This window comes from Erythrolamprus reginae, unplaced genomic scaffold (genome assembly GCF_031021105.1).
Source record: "Erythrolamprus reginae isolate rEryReg1 unplaced genomic scaffold, rEryReg1.hap1 H_1, whole genome shotgun sequence".
In the NCBI taxonomy this organism is placed as follows: Eukaryota; Metazoa; Chordata; class Lepidosauria; order Squamata; family Dipsadidae; genus Erythrolamprus; species Erythrolamprus reginae.
Genome location: NW_027248462.1, coordinates 2,863,483 through 2,876,636, shown reverse-complemented (window position 1 = coordinate 2,876,636; position 13,154 = coordinate 2,863,483). Strand labels below are relative to the sequence as shown.

General features: G+C 36.3%; 1 protein-coding gene across 1 annotated transcript; it reads right to left on the bottom strand.

The window, feature by feature from the left end:
* Window positions 1–780: 780 nt before the first annotated feature.
* On the bottom strand, window positions 781–11,222 carry LOC139155318 (vomeronasal type-2 receptor 26-like). The gene is made up of 8 exons (XM_070730438.1): window positions 11,053–11,222; window positions 10,607–10,665; window positions 10,035–10,203; window positions 9,065–9,356; window positions 7,172–8,002; window positions 6,566–6,871; window positions 3,997–4,123; window positions 781–1,694 (listed from the first exon to the last, which is right to left on the bottom strand). Exons 1-8 carry the CDS (start codon window positions 11,220–11,222, stop codon window positions 781–783), a joined length of 2,868 nt encoding a protein of 955 aa, XP_070586539.1.
* Window positions 11,223–13,154: the final 1,932 nt, after the last annotated feature.

The following is a 13,154-nucleotide window of genomic DNA, read 5'->3' as shown; positions in this document are numbered from 1 at the left end:
TTCCTTTTCTTCTTCTTCTTCTTCCTCCTCCTCCTCCTCCTCCTCCTCCTCCTCCTCCTCCTCCTCCTCCTCCTCTTCCCTTTTAAAGCAGTTTTATGCCTTCCATTTATTTAGAAATGTTCTTTTCTGAATCATAGAAAAAACAATCACAACAATAAAATTGCTTTATTTCTTTCCTTTATTTATTTAGCTTGGATTGTAATTCTTGTGATACAATGACACGAGTCAGTTAAGAGAAAATTAAGAAATTTTAATATATTTTCCATGTGGGCCCTTTTCAAGTTAATAGTTAATATATGCATCTATACAATTTCTTGTATACATCTGTACAATACAAGATTGGGAGAACACCTTGTTGGAAAGCTAATCCTTGTTCCTTCTCCATAGTTAGTGTTGCCTGAGGAGAACTGTCATCATAAATACATTTTTGCACTGCATTGAAATTACATAAAATAAACAATCACAAACAAAACATAAAACAATGTTATACAGATACATTGTGTATCTTCTTATTTTATAAACCACACCTACATCGGAGGAAGCTTCAGCAGCTGGTTAGAAGCCAGCCATGTTAACTAAGTAAACTTTATTATACAAACCAGAAAACAATGTCTTCATAAAATACTGAATTTAACTTAGAGACATATTATTTTGTTCTCTTTCACTTTTGAATGCATCTCAGTTTTTTTATTTGGCAAATGAATCTGACCCAACAAGCAGACAAGGTCAAGCTAGATTAGAAATCTTGAATCTTCCATTTTTTAATTAAATTTCTTATAATCAATTTCCACAACCCATATTTTTTCTTGTTAGATGGTTCTTCTTATTCAGTTCAGGCCTCAGGACAATTATGTAACACTTGGGGAGAAAAATACAACCAAGTAATCCAGCACTGGAACTCAGTAAAGCAAAGATTTCCACTGCCACCATATATTTTCCCTTTGAACTTAGATATGTTGGAACAAAAAATATCCAAACATTGCAAAATACTAGCATGCTAAAAGTGATAAATTTGGCTTCATTGAAACTATTGGGCAGCTTCCTGGCCAGGAAAGCCGTAATAAAGCTGACCACAGCCAGAGATCCTAGATAGCTCATAATGCAACAAAACATAACAATTGAACCTTTGTTACACTCAAGTATAATTTCTTCAGTTAAGGAGGTCATGTCCATATCTGGGTAAGGGCAAGCTATACAAATCCAGGAAATACAAATTCCTGTCTGAATTAGGGAGCTGAAAAGGACAATGTAATTTGACAATTTTTTCCCTATCCATTTCTTTATAGCTGATCCTGGCTTAGTGGCCATAAAAGCCAAAACTACAGTGATGGTTTTTGCCAATACACAAGAGATAGCTATTGAGAAAGTGATAGCAAAAGCTATTTGACGTAAAGGGCAGATCACTTCTCCAGGACGGCCGATAAATAGCAAAGAAGATAGGAAACAAAACAGAAGAGAAATTAGGAGGAGGTAGGAGAGATCCAGATTGTTGGCTTTGACAATGGGAGTATTCCTATGCTTAATAAAGATTCCAAGCACCACAGTTGTGAGCAGAGCAAAAGAACAAGATGAAAGGGCTAAACTAATACCCAAAGCTTCATCATAAGTCAAAAAGTTTAAACTTTTTATTAGGCATTTATCTTGAGATCTGTTAGGGTATTGATCTTCTGGACACTTGAAACAGTCATCCATGTCTGAAGAATAGAACAGATTACATTCCAAAGTCTGTCAAGTATAGTGCAATTATTTCATTTACACAGATCTTTCTATAGTCTAGATTAGGCAGAGATTTATATTGGATCCACACAATATTCTACAGGCTTTTTTTCTATAGAATTTAAAATGGACTGTTATAAAGCCTAGTACTTATAAATCATTCATTTGTGCACAATATAATTCATACTTATCAGGTTTGGATATTCACCCTTTTCTCAGTTTTACATGCATGGTCTAATTTTTGTTTTAAACTGAGATGTTCAAAACTATACATATTAGGGGAAAATAAATAGGTCAGTGAGTATGTGGCTAAATCAGTAGATCAAAAATGTACCAGGAAAATTTTTTATTTATTTATTAAATTTGTTTGGTGCCTCTCTTATTTCAGTGCTTCTGATCTCTACAAATTATAAATAGTTTTTATAAAACATTTTCAAACCGAGTAAAAAAAGAGAGACTGGGATGAAATTTTCTGCAGAAAAATGAGAAGGGAGATAATCAAAATGCATTTTCTTTGTAAACCAAAATATGAAATTGCATGAGATTACAATTTACAGAAAAATATAATCATTTATTTTGAGACACTGTTGAGTTATACTCTTTATTCATAACTATTTGAAAATTATAAAAGTTATAAGTGGTTATTCATTCATTCATTCATTCATTTATTTTTCTTTACCACCCATGCCACTACAATATTTAGGTCCAAAGATATTTAAATTATAATTTGTACTAGAAACAAAGAAACAAATTTGGTTCCTACTTTTATGTAAAGTAAGGACAAGCAACTGGTTTGTGTCTAAGGCTATTCTTAACCTCCTACAGAACAATCATGAGTGGAGATATGTGATTAAGACTCAAAATACAAATACAGTGGTACCTCGTCTTACGAACTTAATTCATTCCGTGACAAGGTTCATAAGTAGAAAAGTTCGTAAGATGAAACAATGTTTCCCATAGGAATCAATGTAAAAGTGAATAATGTGTGCAATCCCAAAACTCACCCCTTTTGCCTTGCGCCGTTGGGAATCCCAGCCTCTGGACTTCCATTGCCAACTGAAGCGCCCATTCTTGCACTGCTGGAATTCCCCTGAGGCTCCCCTCTCTGGGAAACCCCACCTCTGGATTTCCGTTGCCAGCTGAAGTGCCCATTCTTGCACTGCTGGGATTTCCCTGAGGCTCTCCTTGCTGGGATTCAAAGCAGGGCTGGCAAAAATGAAGGGAATCCCAGCGAGGGGAGCCTCAGGGAAATCCAGCAATGCAAGAATGAGCGCTTCAGCTGGCAACCGAAGTCTGGAGGTGGGATTTCCCAGTGAGGGGAGCCTCAGGGGAATCCCAGCAGCACAAGAACAGGTGCTTCGGCTGGCAATGGAAGTCCAGAGGTGGGGCATCCAAGTGATGGCGGCTTGGGTTCGTAAGGTGAAAATAGTTCGGAAGAAGAGGCAAAAAAATCTTAAACATTGGGTTCATATCTCGAAAAGATCATTAGAAGAGGCGTTCATAAGACAAGGTACCATGTATTTGCATATTTTGTTTCTTTTCATTTAAAACCATATTGTACCTAATTTATAATTTATATTCCAGTTTTCATGTATTTCTGATCTCAGATCAAAAAATAATACCATTAGCTTTCAGCAATAGAGGGGATGCCAAGGGCTACAAATAGGCAAAATTTGGTCCAGATGCAAAATCCTAATCAAGTTATATTGTATTTGCATATATTATTAATCAGAATTATTGTTTCATTATGATATATTTCCGACTTAGTTGCTTATGGATTTTTAATACTTCATTACATTTTTATTAATTTAAAAAGTAGTTATGGAAGATATTTATAACTTTGATCTGTAATCCTATAAATAAAAAGTCTTAAATTAGTTTTTGATCTATCACATCAATTTCTTTATTTCTTCCAGTCTGGAATTTCCTAGAGATTCTCCCCCATGCATGTTCCCTCTGAAATCCTTTGAATTACATGTCTTCCATGAAACCATAGGAAGTTCTTGAATACTTTGTTTGATGTGTTCTTATTACAATCTTTTGAGTCAGGTTTGATTCCTGGTGACCCCAGGAACAAATCCATTCACTTTTCTTGGTAATATTGTTCAGAAGATTCTCCTAGCACAGAGAGAATTACTCATCCAGAATCATCCATCAAATTTTCATGCCTAAAGTAGGAATGGAGTTCACAGTCTTTCAGATTCTTTTGGGTTCTAATCCATCATTTTAAACCACTGCACCAAACTGTCTCTTAATAAAAAGGGAAGGAGGAATAGTTACCTTTCTGATCTGAGATCTTTCCAGCTGGACATGGAATACAGTCATAGCAACAAAATGGCTTTCCCTCTTGCTTTTTCCTGCTGTATCCTGGATGACACTTTTCATTGCAGACAGCAGATGGTGGCACCTATGTATAAATAGAAAACCATAGAAGTTTATTAATTCTTGAAACAGTATTTGGGTCTTGTGTCATGAAGGAATAAATGGTGAGTTGCTCCTGTTTCGACCAGATTCTAAGAACCAATAGCACCAGAGGTGGGAGGCTCTGCCCACTCACCCGGGATAGTTCTGCACATGCATAAAAGTGTCACATGTGCGTGAGCATACACACTAACCGGTTTTAGAATCCATTACTGGTGGGAATGCTCTTCTTTGGGCATGCTCTGGCATTATCTATGTGCTTTTAAAAAATTATTTAACTCTTCTTTCTCTCATCTACCTTAAGTTTTCTGGTACATGATATCTCAAGTGCCATTTGAATCTTTCAGATACAGTATTCCTTCCACTTCGTTCTTGAACCTCCCCCTGCAAATCTCCCTTTCCATAATCAGGATTTCCTATACCTAATACCAGCTGCTGTGGCAGTTGATAAAAAAGCTATATAGTGCAAGTATAATGACTGATTATCATATTTGTAGCCCTGTTTTATGATTTGGTGAACAACAACCAAACTATGATTCCTGAAATAATTTTCCAATTTCTGTTTTAATAGAATCATATTCTATTAAATAGAATCATATTATGTCATTATATTGCCTGAACAATTTATAGTTTTGGATAAAAGCAAATTTAGTAGATGAATATGAGGTGCAAGGACTGAAGCACTGAATAAATTTGAGTGGTACTATTCTTGAATCCAAACACTTATTAGTGGATGTTGAAATTTGCTCTGATGCTAATAAGTAAAATATTTTTCTCTATTACATTAAAAATAATCTCCAAATGTATATGTGATTGTTTGCCTGCCTGCCTGCCTGACTACCTAGCTACATATCATCTGCCTACCTACCTACCTACCTACCTACCTACCTACCTACCTACCTACCTACATCTATCTATCTATCTATCTATCTATCTATCTATCTATCTATCTATCTATCTATCTATCTATCTATCTATCTATCTATCTATCATCTTTTTAATTTCTATGCCACCCATCTGAAGATGACTCTGGGCAGCATAGAAATTTATATATTTTATTGATGCACAATTGCTACTGTGTATTCTTGTTGTTTCTTGTAACTCACTTCACCATCCCTATAAACCATACCTGCCTATATTTGCTTTCTGATCTGAAAAAAGGGGAAGCATTGACTTATAATCAGAATAAGCATTTTTAAGGTCTGTCTAGTCTTTACCACTCAAGAATCTTAGATGCTGAGAGTTTTGTTATAATAAAATAACAGACAAGAATGCATCTTGAATATGTGATACCCCTACGGCAGTGTTTCTCAAATAGTGGTGCATGCCCCCCTGGAAGGTGTGGAGCGATGTCAGGGAGGTGCATGATCCATGGGTGCTATCATCTTTTAAAGGATTTTTTGGTGAAGAGCAAGAGGCATCTCAGCCTGGTTGGTGAACTCAAGTCAGCCAATCTACCTCCTGGGAAGCTCATGTTCTCCTCAGAACGGACACAGACTCAGGCAGTCGGAACCAAGTGAAACAACACCCACACCCAGAGTTGCAGGGAGGGGGGAAAGGCGTGTTTGCATGCATGTATGTATGGGGGAGAAGCAGGCAAGGCAGGGATCTCATTACTCTGTCCTCTTCTTCCCAAGATCCGAGAAGAAAATAAACACAGCTTCGCTTACTCATGCCCAGATTCACACAGAGAGAGAGAATGATAAATGAAGGCTGGCAATCTTAACTGAATAAAAGAGAAAGTTGCTAGGAAGAAATGATTTCAGCAGTGGTGAAACAAAAGACACAGATTTGGGAGCGGGAGGGCATTTAGCTATTAAACCTCTGGTTGCAACCCTAGAACAAATAAGGCAAGTGAGGTGGAGGGAGAGGATGTGTGGGGGTTGGGGGAGAAATGAAGCCCCTGGAGTGAAAGGTAACTCTCAGTTTCTTGCCTATGAGCCACATTTTAAAATTTCTCCTCTCTCCCCTTTTTGCTGGCACAACACCAATGTTGAAATTATTATTTTTTAAAATTATCATTTCTTCATCAAAGCACAGCTGATCAGCTCCTCAGCTGTGTTTTGGGCGGAATCCTGCTACTGATACTATTTACAGTCCCTGCGAAGAGTTGGGGGACATGTGAAATGTTTATTTCTTCCTGGGGGGGGGATTATAACAGAAAATAATTGAGAAGTACTGCCCTATGACAACTGAAGTTTTATTTGCCTTTGAAAAATATGTTGAAAGCTGGTTATTGTTTATCAAAATTTAGAATGGTATATTTCATAAAACCACTATTTCATTAAGAGAATTATAAAGCCACCTTTTCATTTATTATTATTAGTAGTAACATTCACCCACTCTATGTGCAAAAGAGTGAATGCCAAGCATCAATTTTGCTATATCTTCCCGATTTGAATGTAGAGAACATATACTTTGGTCTAACCTTCTTAAACTCTTTGTGCCATACAATAAGATCTTCATTAATGACGAATGGTTTGCTGGATGAAGAGTATGAATCAATCCTTCCAACCTTGACATTGAAATAGGATTTGTTTGGAAAACCAATCAAATTTGTTATGTCATAACCAGATTTTAATTCACCATTTTCATTGAAAGACACATGGTCCCCAACACTGTTGTTAAATGAGATTTTACTCAGGAAATGATACAGCTGATTTGGAAGAAATAAAACAGTTTGAGAGACAATTATTTCTTTGGTTGTTCTTACACTTGTTCTATGGATCTGTCTCTATCTCGGACTCTAAAGCTCTCCATGAAAGTTGATGGAATTCAGTTTGTTATAATATCAGCAAATGTAACTTATGGTGAGTCCTGATAGGAGTTTGGCCCCACCTACAATATTGCATAATAAGGAATGGAAACAGAAGTTCTCAATTTGTATTCTACATTTTGTATCATATCTTGCAGCATTTATTATTTCATTTATCATTTATTATAAGTGCAGGATAGTTATCTACAGAACAGCATACAAATTGGAAAGAAAGAAACAAAATAATAAATAGCACACTTTGAATGTTTTTTTTTTTACCTTCCAAGGTTCTAGATTCAAAAATCCCACTCCCATTTTATCAGTAGTTGGTTTCAACCTAAATCTGGAAGACTTGAAGTTATGTAAAACATGAGCAATGGCATAGACAGAATTGTAGATGCTATAACTTTGACCAGTCATACTAATTTGAAAAAAAGATTTTGGTAGGTTTTCTGCACTTCCATCCCAAACACACTTTTTTGTGTGTATATTAAAACAGGGTATCAAACACTCCTTCTCCCAAATGAACTTGGAACTGGCATCTTCTTTTGGCCAGTGTACATTAAGGAGCTCAAGGAAGGGCTGAAACCCTGGTACTTCATTAATTTGAATTGTGAATGATAAAGCACCATGGAAAATTTCTAATGCCATCTTTTTGAGAAATGTTGGTGATCCAAAGTCCCAATGAGCTGTGATAATCCACACTTTGCCCAAACTTACTTCTCCCAACTGTAACATATTTTTGAAGCTCCACATTGTTTGGGTATCTGAATACATGACAATTACATTGGTTGTGATATTTTGGAGAAAATGGGTCATACTTTGAATATGTTGTGTCAAATGGACAATGTGGAGTAAATCAATTAAGGGTTGTATTCTTCCCATAAAAGCTGCACAGATTCCATTCTGGGAAAACATAGATAACATGGTTGCCATAACCTTCTCCCCTTTATCTGAATTTGTTACAACAATTCCAACCCAAGTCCATTGGAAATGGAGGAGTAGCTGAACAATTCCATGAAACTGCTGTGCTTCACCAGGAACCATACGATAGAAGTAAGGTATACTGTTTCTAGCGTCCTTCTCTATAGCAAAAAAGCAATAAGCAACCTAATTTAAAAAAAAACACAATTTTTTTAAAAAAAGAATCAATCAGGTAAACAGTTTATTTATTTTATAAATTCTTCTATATAAATTTACAAATTAAAGTTCATGCAGCCCTGTGTTTTTCAATTAAACTATATTGCTGTTGTATATACAAAATTAGATATTTCTATTTTCTTAATAAATGTTACAATGCAGAAATTTTATTATGTTTTTGATATAAAAATTAGAGTTAAAACGTTATTTGAGCTGCAGTGCATCTCTCTCTTAAAATTTGTGATAGTTTTGCATGTCTTATCTTGACTATTTAATCAAATACAATAATTAATGGTAAAGCATTTTTATGTTGTTTGGTTTTATATTTTATTCTTCACATGAGTATGGAGTGTATGTGTGTGAGAGAGATTTTGTAACTGCTAACATTTCAAGTTCTCCACCTTTATGGGAGGAAAAAAGTACAACTCTTCTCTGTTTTGTTTCATTTCTATTGTAAAGCATTTGATAACTAATGTTTAGTATTTATTTACTTACTTACTTACTTACTTACTTACTTACTTACTTACTTACTTACTTACTTACTTACTTACTTACTTACTTACTTACTTATTTATTTGATTTGTATGCCGGCCCTCTCTGTAGGCATACAACAGAATGAATATTCATTTATGGAAAAATATCTGACTTGAACTTTTTGAAGTATCACAGTTACATACTTGATGCACTTGAAAACTACAGTGTAAATGTAATATGAGAAACCTTAACAGATTTGTATTTATTTAAATGTTTTTTTAAATATATGTGTATGTGTGTTATTTGTATTTACAATATTTTCCATACATTTTCCATATTGAAATCTCTTTAGAATATTCCATTTTTGTACATAAGCCATAAAGAGAATTTTAACAGCTATAACGGGAATTTTAGATAAATAATAAGGTCCCAGCAACTAATTGCAAATATTTTTTTCCATATTCCCTTTCCTTTGTTTTCCTTCATTTTGTGAAGCCTTAGAAAGGGCTAAAAAGAATATGGAATAGCAAATCAAAATTTCTTGTATACATATCCTACCTGTGGAATCTTGTAGGTGATTAAAATGTTGGCCATCAGTAGTGAGTGTTCGGAGTCAGATTCTCCAATAACAACTGGTAACATATTCTGTTTCTCACAACTATAATTAGGAATAGTCCTTTCTTGACTGGATAGAAGCTTCAAAGTATTCAGATATATCATTCTTGCATCAATATAGCTATTAGAGATGTGGAATCCAAGGCTAATGTTTGGTAAGATTTTTGGATTCCTATTGATCTCCTTTACTGCATATACTAAGGAGAGTATATGTTGATTGTTTATTGGCATTTCACTGGAATGAGAAGTTGTATTCTTTATCAAATGGTCATACTACAAAGAGATAAAAAAGACAAAGAAAACAAGTAGAAGAAACAAAGAGATGAAAATTGCAGGCAAATATGGGGCCTTAGAAAAAATGCAGAGAAGAGTGAATGAGAAAGCAGAGACAAACAATTGCAATATCAAGAATGTTATCTTAAAGTATACTGACAGTGTGTAACACACAAACTGAATCTTGGAGATGGTAATATTCCTTCCAACATGTTCTTTAGTTGGTGTCCATCAAACTCTCTTCCCTATCTAATTCTATTTTGAAATTCTTTTAATTAAAAGTGTATATGTATAACAAAGCAAAACCAAACACCTAGCTTCAAGGTATCTCAAAGACGCTTTTTCAAAAATCAAATGGACTGTTTTTTCCATGAAGAAGAAGAAGTTTCACATCACATCTGTCAGCTGTGGCTTAAAGATAGTTTGTTCCAACAAGAATTCCACACTTGAACCCAGAGATTTTCTCATAAAGCAAAATGGGAGTGATTATAGTTGTGAGTTTGCCCTCAGGTTTTTTAAAAATATGATTGATGTGATTGAGAGATTTCAGACTTACAAATTATGGGTGTATTTCTCATCCTTAAAATTTACCACTCCACTAAACAAAGGATAAGAAACAGATAGACAGATAAATACTTACACTGGTGATTCAAAAAGCCATGGATTTGGATACTGCTTGAAGTCTATTGCTTCTGAAAATGGATAGGACTGAGAAGCAACCCCACCAATGATAAAATCACCAATCTGATAATATTCTTGTGGTTGCTTAAAGGGGTTGCTCAGTTTGCATATAATGCCATATGCCTTGCCTAGAGATACAAGCAACAACCACACTGAGAGCATAAAAAATGTCATGTCCATCTCTATGGCTTACATTGTCTTACTTTTGTCTTTTATTTTAAATGAGATGATAATGTCCATTAAGCTGAAAATTTTCCTTGTTCCTTCCCTTGCCATCCACATCTGTTTACAAATGTGCTACATTAGCTTTTAATTTTTAAAATGTATGTGAGTTTGGGACAACTGAAATTGAATCATAGTGATCTGAGATAATGATAGGTTTTATCACCAGATCTCCAAAGAATATTTGTTGGAAAGCACAATATCATATGAAATGCTTAAATGTTCAAGATAGCATTCTCTTATACAGCAATCTATTATACAAAAGTAATATTTACATGTTATAAGAATTATAACAAGATCATCATGTACGTGGAAATGAACTATACTTGCTGATCTTGTCAATTGTGACTTTCCCCAAAAGTTCATAGCTACATTTAAGAATAAGTAAAACAAAGAAACGAATGAAGGTAGAAAAAATTAAAAACTATTTAAATAATAATAAAATTTAATATGATTAAATATAGTTAAGGTATTTCTGATCTATTATACCCTAAATTTCTTAATTCCTTCATATTAAAAATTAAACTTTTTTATCAATTTTGGATTGTTTGGAGCCACATTCAAGCTGCACGATATATACAGTGGAGAGATGACCTAGAATTAAGGGGTATAGATTCTTTTCCCTTGCAATAGTCAGATCATTTCCTACTGAGGTTATACTTTAGGACGCTACTCCCCCACTACAGAGGGGCAGAGCAGATTAAATGGTTCCATCCCAGACACCTAATGGACTCCAAAGGAACATGGGGTGATACCGGACTTCCTTGTCTACAATCTGGCCAAGTTCCTGGTGGCTGCCTGGAATAAGGCAGCACCGGGTGCACTGGACCGAATTGCACCTTTGTGACCTCTCCATGATGATGAATCCAGGAAAGCTCCCTGGTTTAGAAAGGAGCTCCAGGAGATGAAACGCCAGAAGAGACATCTAGTGTAATGCTGGAGGCCCAGTAACTCTGAGTCTGACCGAACACTTTTAAGAGCCTTTATTAGGGCTTATTTAGTGGTCATATGGGCAACAAAATGCTCACATTTTTCTGCACTTACGGCATCTGTGTTTCATGCCCAGTTGTGCTATTTAGGGTGACTTATTCCCTCCTTAATGTAGGGGGAATGGTTCAGTTTCTATTGGATAAAATTGTTCAGATTCAGATGGACCTGGACACTGATTGGGCGATTCTGACCGAGATGAAAGGGGCAGGTCTTAGTCCTATTATATGGGATGAATTTGAGCCTGTGACTCTTGAGGAGGTAGACAAGACTGTGGGAGTGATGAATTTGTTCATTGGACCTGTGCCCCTCCTGGTTGGTTTTGGCCAGCAGGAAGGTGACATGAAGCTGGTTTCAAGTTTTAGTTAATGCATCCTTGAATGAGGGGTCCTTTTCACAACTTTTAAAAGAGGTGATGGTGAGACTTCCTCAAGAAGGATCCAGCAGAATTAAAGAACTTCTGTCCAGTCTCCAACCTTCCCTTTGTGTGAAAGGTTGTAGAGAAAGTGGTGGCACTTCACCTCCTACGGTCATTGGATGAAATGGATTATCTGGACCTTTGTCAATCTGGCTTTAGACCTGGCTATAGCACAGAAACTGCTTTGGTTACACTTATGGATGATTTCTGGTGAGCCCAAGATGGAGGTCATTCCTCTATCATGGTGGTACTTGACCTCTCAGCAGCTTTCGATTCCATTGACCATGATATCCTTCTGAAACAACTAAGGGAGCTAGGGTTGGGAGGCACCATATTCTTGTGGTTTTACTTCTATCTCTCTTATTGTTCACAGTCGGTGTTGGCAGAAGGAGAGAGATTGACCCTGAGACCCCTTGTTTGTGGGGTGCCTCAGGACTTGGTCTCTCCTCTCCTATTTAATAATTTAATAATTACACGAAACCACTGGGTGAGGTCATCTGATGTTTGGGGTGAGATATCTGCAATGTGTTTATGACACCTAGTTATATATCTCTGTCCCATGTCAGTTCAGTAGATGTGATGTGCTGGTGCCTGAAAGTTGTGACGGTCTGGATGGATATCAATAGGCACAGACCAAGCAGCTGTCTCCTAAATAATGTATCGACAGTCCGTCCTTGGCTCTTGGGTGGAGAAACTGCCCCTCTCAGAATGGGTTTGCAATTTGGGTGTCCTCCTAGACCAACAGCTAAGATTAGATCAACACCTAACAGCTGTGGCTAGGGGGACCTTTACTTGGGTTCATCTGGTGCATCAATTGTGACCCCACTTGGATCAGTACGCACAATCGCTCATGCCCTTATCATCTCGCCGTTGGATTATTGCAACACTTGGGGTTATCCCTGAAGAGCATTCAGAGACTACAATTGGTCCAGAATGCAGCTGTGCGAGTGGTTGTGGGTGCACCTACGTTTACTCACATTACATCAATTATCCTTATGCTTTAGTCTCCAGTCCCCTAATAATCTTTGTTGCTTTTTTCTGTACTCTTTCAATATCTTTTTTACATTGTGGCAACCAAAACCGAGTGCAGTATTCCAAGTGTGGCCTTAAAGGCATTACAAAGTGTTATTAACACTTCACATGATCTTGATTCTATCCCTCTGTAATGCAGCCTAGAGCTACGCTGTTGTTGTTTTTGCAGCTGCTGCACATTTGTTTTAGTTTAACTAAAAGCAGAGCAAACCTTAACAAAAGTATACGATTAGATAGATTGATAGATTTATTGGATTTATATGCCGCCCCTCTACGCAAACTCGGAGCGCCATCATCAGCAGGTTTCTTCAGAAGATAGGACAGGAGGTGTTGGAGGTTATTTTGTTGGCTACTAATTGGCTCAGGCAGCTCTGGTTTGCCAATATAAAAGTGTTATTGGTGGCTCCTTCATGAACCATC